This window comes from Nematolebias whitei, chromosome 20 (genome assembly GCF_014905685.2).
Source record: "Nematolebias whitei isolate Nwh7 chromosome 20, NemWhi1, whole genome shotgun sequence".
NCBI classification, from domain to species: Eukaryota; Metazoa; Chordata; class Actinopteri; order Cyprinodontiformes; family Rivulidae; genus Nematolebias; species Nematolebias whitei.
In genome coordinates this window covers 21,106,254-21,112,355 of record NC_056517.1, presented here as the reverse complement: position 1 = coordinate 21,112,355, position 6,102 = coordinate 21,106,254, and the positions used below count along the sequence as shown (strand labels likewise).

At 40.9% G+C, this 6,102-nt stretch overlaps 1 protein-coding gene across 1 annotated transcript in view; it reads left to right on the top strand.

Moving 5' to 3' along the window:
- Positions 1–6,102, top strand: part of LOC119426496 (rho GTPase-activating protein 21) — a 72,414-nt gene that overhangs the window by 38,088 nt on the left and 28,224 nt on the right. Inside the window, exons 7-8 of the mRNA XM_037694053.1 lie at positions 546–569; positions 2,116–4,108. Of these exons, the coding sequence (XP_037549981.1) occupies positions 546–569; positions 2,116–4,108 (2,017 nt within the window). The remainder of the gene's footprint in view (positions 1–545; positions 570–2,115; positions 4,109–6,102) is intronic.

The following is a 6,102-nucleotide window of genomic DNA, read 5'->3' as shown; positions in this document are numbered from 1 at the left end:
ACACTCTTTTGTATTTATTTATTTGCTAATTGTTAGGCTTCTTGATCTGGGACCTGAGTCCGAATTTTGTACCATAAGCATGCAAATGTGAGCTGGTATGACAATAAAAAAAATCCCTGAATCCTTAACAAAGTATAATATGGTGTATTAATTAATATGTATTACCGGTATGTATGTATTATTATGATGGTTAATTCAAAGCATTTATATTTTTCCAAAACAACACCAAGTTACAGAACTTCTGTTGTTTGTTGCAGCTTATCTCCAAATTATATCCTCCAGCCTTTTTGACAGATGTTTTTATGTAAATAAAACTCAGTTAAAATACCGGTAAATACAGTAGTTCAGACTGGGAAAAAAAATTGCACCTGAGTGCCAGTCTGTACCAGTCAAGCTGAAAGTTGGCCTATTTCAGTTTCCCTCATTTTTAACATTTATTCACCTTACCTGCATCTTTACATCTCTTACCTCTTAATGCTCACCTGTTAACTTCTTTCTAACCAGTTCTTTCTCTCTACCTGCCTTTTCTAACCTGTGGACTGCAGTTTTCCAGGGATATCACTGCTCTGGTAAGAAAGGAAATGATCCCATCTATTAACTTTCCCACTGACGCACCTGTCTTACGAAATGTCTCGCTAACTCCAAATCCTTTGGTGAAGCTGGCAATCCCCTAATAATTCTCCCCTTTCTTTATATTTGTATTTTAGTTCATACGTATTTGTCATGTTTTTCTTTTCGGGCATTGAAATTATCTTTCAGCAGGCCACAAACATTTCTGTACTTTCCACAATCGGGAAGTTGGTTTCTATTTAACTGGAGGAGTTCAGGTCCAGAGGATGGTAGTCAGCAGTGCTGTGTCAACACAGCTGTAACTTGACACCCCAGGTAGAGTGCTGTTGATTAAAGTTCAGCACAATAACTCCCTCCCTTTCATTTTCTCAAGAGTGTCTGTGCTGAACAGATGAGGGAATAGTTTTAAATATGCAGCCTGGGGATTTTTCTAAAGCGGAGATACTTTGCAGAAGACAAAGAGGAGGTTTTAACTAGCATTTGTTCAGTATTTTCTTTTAAGTTTGAATCAAAGAAGTCACTTTAATCAGTGACAGTCCAGTTGTGGAGCCATGCTGACAGAGGTTGCATTACCTGCCAAAAAACGACAGAGGAGACCCCCTTTTGCTTTCTCCTCATGCTTCAGGGCACATTCACCGGTACCAAAGGTGGGTACGATGCTGCCAGCTTATTACCAACTGCCTTCATGAGTTTGATCAGAACTTTCCAGCTTTCTTGTTCTACTTTTTTCCCTCTTATGTGCTCCCCTCTCCTGTGTATTGCCTTTCAGAGGTATTAAGTTTTAAATCTTTACATGCCACCACTTAAGGAAAGCCCATTGATATAGCTGTGTTTGAGCTACAAAAATATTTAAACTTTAAGCATGTTGTTTTGTATTGTTATTGACTGGCTGGATCCAGTTGTCCTCTGAGAGATGGCAGCAGCAGTGAATGTCCCACTGATAATCTCATCAAGTCACACAAAGAGACTCCCGTCAATTAATGACCATCAGTCTTTCTGCAGTTTTAGAAGACAGACTCAGTCGGTCACATTGCAGGGCTGCAGATGAGATATTTTTAGAAACACTCTAGCTGTAAGAGCAGAGAAAATTCGATCTGGCAGTGAATTTGTCAAACTTGAGCTTGATACTCTAAGATATAATATGATAGGTTAGCAGCTGAAAACTCCTTGAATTGTAAATTCATCACAGTTGGTTTTGTCGGGATCTAATCAGTATCCTGATGCATGCTCAATAATCCAGGTAGAAAAATCTAAAAAAGTTGAATCTGGTCCTCTGGACATTCAAAAAACAAAACAAAGCAAAACAACAAAAAGCATGTTTTTTTGTTGTTGTTGTTTTGCTTTGTTTTGTTTTTTTTAAATGTCCAGAGGACCAGATTTAACTTTTTTTAGATCTAATCAGTAGCTCTACTCTTTGCATATCTCAAACAAAGGATTATTATTCATCGCCGATTAAGTTTTATCTCTTTGGGTTTACTGTCATCTAGTTTAACCCTTAAATGTCTCTGAAGCTAAAGTGACATTGTTTTCTCTGATCTCTTGCAGGCATATTCTCAAGATGCATACCTGAAAGGAAATGAGGCATACAGCGGAAATGCCCAAAACATCCCTGAGCCCCCTCCCATATGCTACCCTCGAGTAGAGCTCAAGGCTGCTGGCATGACCCAGTCATTGGAGCCTGCCACAGTCAGCGACACCCCCAAACGGCAAGTGCAGGGACCAAGAAGACAAGGAGCTGCTGCAGGAAACAGCTATCGAGTGGAAATTCCTGTTCCTCCATCTCCCCCTCCTCAGCAGTCATCAGTGACTCAGCCAGTGGTGTGTGTCAGTAATGATAATGAAAGGACTCTGAGTATACCCCTTGATCCAGTGGACAGGGGATCCTGGGTGGCTCGGGCTGGACCCAGCCACAGGACAGAAGAAAACCGGTACAGTTCGTCAATAGATTGTGGCTCCAGTAGACCCAGACCCAATATTCCTTCAGTTCCTGAGGGTGCACAGTTGCAGTGCACCTCTTCCCATCTTACAGAAACACCAAACTACTCCTCTTCATTGACTTCTCGACCTGGTATGGGCTATTCTGAGAAATTATCTCCACCTGTACAAGCATCACTTACTGCTGCATCAGCAGACACTTTCTCTACACCCATCTCACCCTCTACCAACCACTACTCGCCCTCTCCTTCTGGCCCCTCCACCTCTCCACACAAGAACATTGACTGGAAAAACTACACCACCTATAAAGACTATATTGATGCCAAAAGGCTGCACACATATGGATGTCGCACCATCCAGGAACGCTTGGATAGTTTGCGAGCAGCTGCCAGTTCTAACTCTGCCTACGCCCAGCAACATACCCCTACATCATGTAACAATCAGAAAGTGGGCTCTCAGGTCAGACGAAGAAGTGCATCTAATGATCGTGGAGTGAATACAGGAAGTCAGGGTACTGCAGTGACAACTCCATTACGCAGCATGTCCCAGGAAAGACTAGGAAGTGCAACAGAGAAGCCTATTAGGAACTGGCCTCGTAGTGCTTCTCAGGATGCTCTACCTTTCTCCAATACTGTCAAAGTCATTAAACCTCGAGCACGCTCTTGTGACTACCTGGGCCAGCAGATCAGAGATCAAGGTGAGGTTGTGATTGGAGACAGGGCAGCAGTGGAGGACAGGCTGCTTCTATGTGATGGAGAGGAAAAGCAAGCAAAACGTCAGGAAGCAAGCCAGAAAAATTTACCTCATCTGAATAAGAGTCTCACTGGACAGGGGGAGAAAGTGCAACATGATGGACTAGCAAACTCACCTGGACCTACACCTGATTTTACAAAGAGTACGACAGATTCTGCACTACCATCAAGGACAGACGGTCTCATAATGAGACCCTCTCGTTTGCCCATCAAAAACTCAATCTCAGACCATTCTCCTGCCTTATCCTCCATTAAACCTCCAGACCCTTTTAAAGACCAAAGAGCTACAGTCCTGGGGAACCACCTTGGCTTCTCATCCCCTCTGCACCTGCAGCTCAGGAGCCGAGCTGACAGTCTGAAAATGGACAGCAGGTTAGAATCAGGTTTAGCAGCCAGATCCTTGTCTTGCTCTGGTCCTGCCTCAAAACTACCCATGCACAGACAGTTTCAAAGTGGAGTTGTCACCATTTCTTCATGTTCATCCTCCTCTACAGGAGCCATAACACAAAAGCCAAATGTCAAAGAAACCTCTAGTTCTACCAGCGCTCTTGAGAGGACTAATGGTGGTCTTTTAGAGGGAGTCGAAGGACCTGAAGCAACTGTTGTGGTCCTAAGAACAAACAAGACCTCTGGATATAGACCTCCGTCCTATGTATTAGCTGTTAACGACAACCAGGGTAAGGTGGCTCGTAAGTCACCACCCCTGGTGAAGGCAGGCTCTGCCGATGGAGCCATGTATTGGATGTCCAATGAGAGCTGTAGGGAGTTGCCCTTCAGGAGGCTTGGAGACACTCGGAAAAAATCTGGCTCCAAAAACCTGGATGACTCTTTGGATTCAATCCCCTTCATTGGTAAGACTGCACACATCTCTGCACTGCGTTACTGCGTTTGCAGTAATAGTAGGAGTTTAATGTGAAAAAGGGAAATTTGTCACAAGATAATGGATGGATGGATGGATAATAGGAACTTTCAGCCTTTTCTTGTCCATGTAAATATTTAAACAAAAAATGGGCATCGATGTTTATATTCATGTAACTAAGTACCAGTAGGCAATTAGTTCATTTGGCAACTTAAACCACTCAATCAAAGTGATTAAAAGTGCCAAATTAAAAAAAAGCTGCTTCTTTGTGGCATTTTGAACTCTAATGACACTCTGTAGTGTGTGTGTGTGATTATGTGACGACATACCGCAGGGAACCTTCACATATTCAAACCATGCTTTGACTTCTGAGTAGGGCAGAGCAGAAATACACTTCCATTGTGCACGCACACCAAGCACTGCCCTGCAAGTCAATACACATCCACACACACACTTCGTTAAACATCTCATATTTCCCTCAGTGGTGCACAGAGAGAAACCCAAGAACTTTGCCCTAATGGAGTGTGGCATGGCAGAGAAATAGGAGCATTCCTGTAGGATTCTGCTTCAGTTAGATTTCATAGTACATCTCCAAACAATAAGTGGAACAATTGCTGAACGTTAGCTGCCAGCCAAACATTTGGTCCTGCTTAATGTAACATGAAAAATGGCACGTCCCCTTTTTGTTTTTTGCCCTTTTTTTGGTTGTTGCTTGATATACACACCCTTAGAAGCTGAACATGTTGTGAATCAGCTAATGAGTCACAAACAAGTACAACTATTACACGTTTAGGTAGAATTTGTGTAATATTTGAAGCATCTTGGGCTTTTTCCTCATTTTTGTCAACATTTAGAGGCTGACAAGTTCTAACTCCATGCAGTCTCCTCAGTTGTGTCTTCATCAGTGTCTCATTAGCATTTACTAGAATCAGCTCTTGTCCCAGACATTGTAGGGGCTGTAATCAGCTCTTCCATAAGCCTTTCTTCACTCCATCCATTCAAGCATGCCACTTGATCTAGATTAGACTCTAATCTTTACACTTCAGTTTCTTCTGTCTGAATTCTAGGAAATCAATAATCAGTCTGTTCTTTATATTTTATTACTGTATTTTGACTGGTTTCTTTTTATATCTGGGAAATCTATTTTAAGGCTCTCTGTCATGGTTTGCAGAGCAATCAAACCCAGAAATGCAAGCCAATACGAGGAGCTCAAAAACTAAAGCATTTAAGAATAGTCTCGCCAAACCAACAAAATGTTGGTGAGGCAGTAAAAAGATACAAAACAACAAAACTCTGGTGGTTTATTGATAATAAGGAACAGGTGTAGGTGGTCATGGTTGGACTAAAGAGCAGAGTGTGGATAAGAGAGGTACTGGTGGCACAGGAAACACTGGGAAATTAACTAAACACAAGGGTAGCACAAAAAAATTAACTCTATAACAAAAAAAATCCACACCAAAACACAGATTGGTACACTTACTGAAAATGTTGTCAAGGAAAGGGAGAACATTATTCTGTATATTCCAATTCTTTGCTTATTAAAAATGCACGTAATGAAGAAACTGCTACTTATAATAATAATAAAAAAAATCATATTACAGGCACCTTTTAAAATTAATAAATTAGCATGTTATATGTAGGGTTTTTTTAAGAGAAAGTGGATAAATAATGTCTTGGGAAACGATCTGCTGTATTATTTATTGGTTGAATGTTTGGATTCTTTGTTAAACCCCTCGTAGACGAGATGTCAAGGCGATAACTTCCAAAAAATAAACTTGAATAAGCCGCGCCCACTAAATTTCAAAATAAATGTTTTTTTGTACATATATAGGCGACACTTGTCTATGAGCTGCAGTGTCCATGTTGTAACATGAGATATTTACACAGAAAGCTTTTTTTTTTTTTTACTTTTAATTAAATACATACACAAATGGTTACAGTATATATATATATATATATATATATATATATATATATATATATATA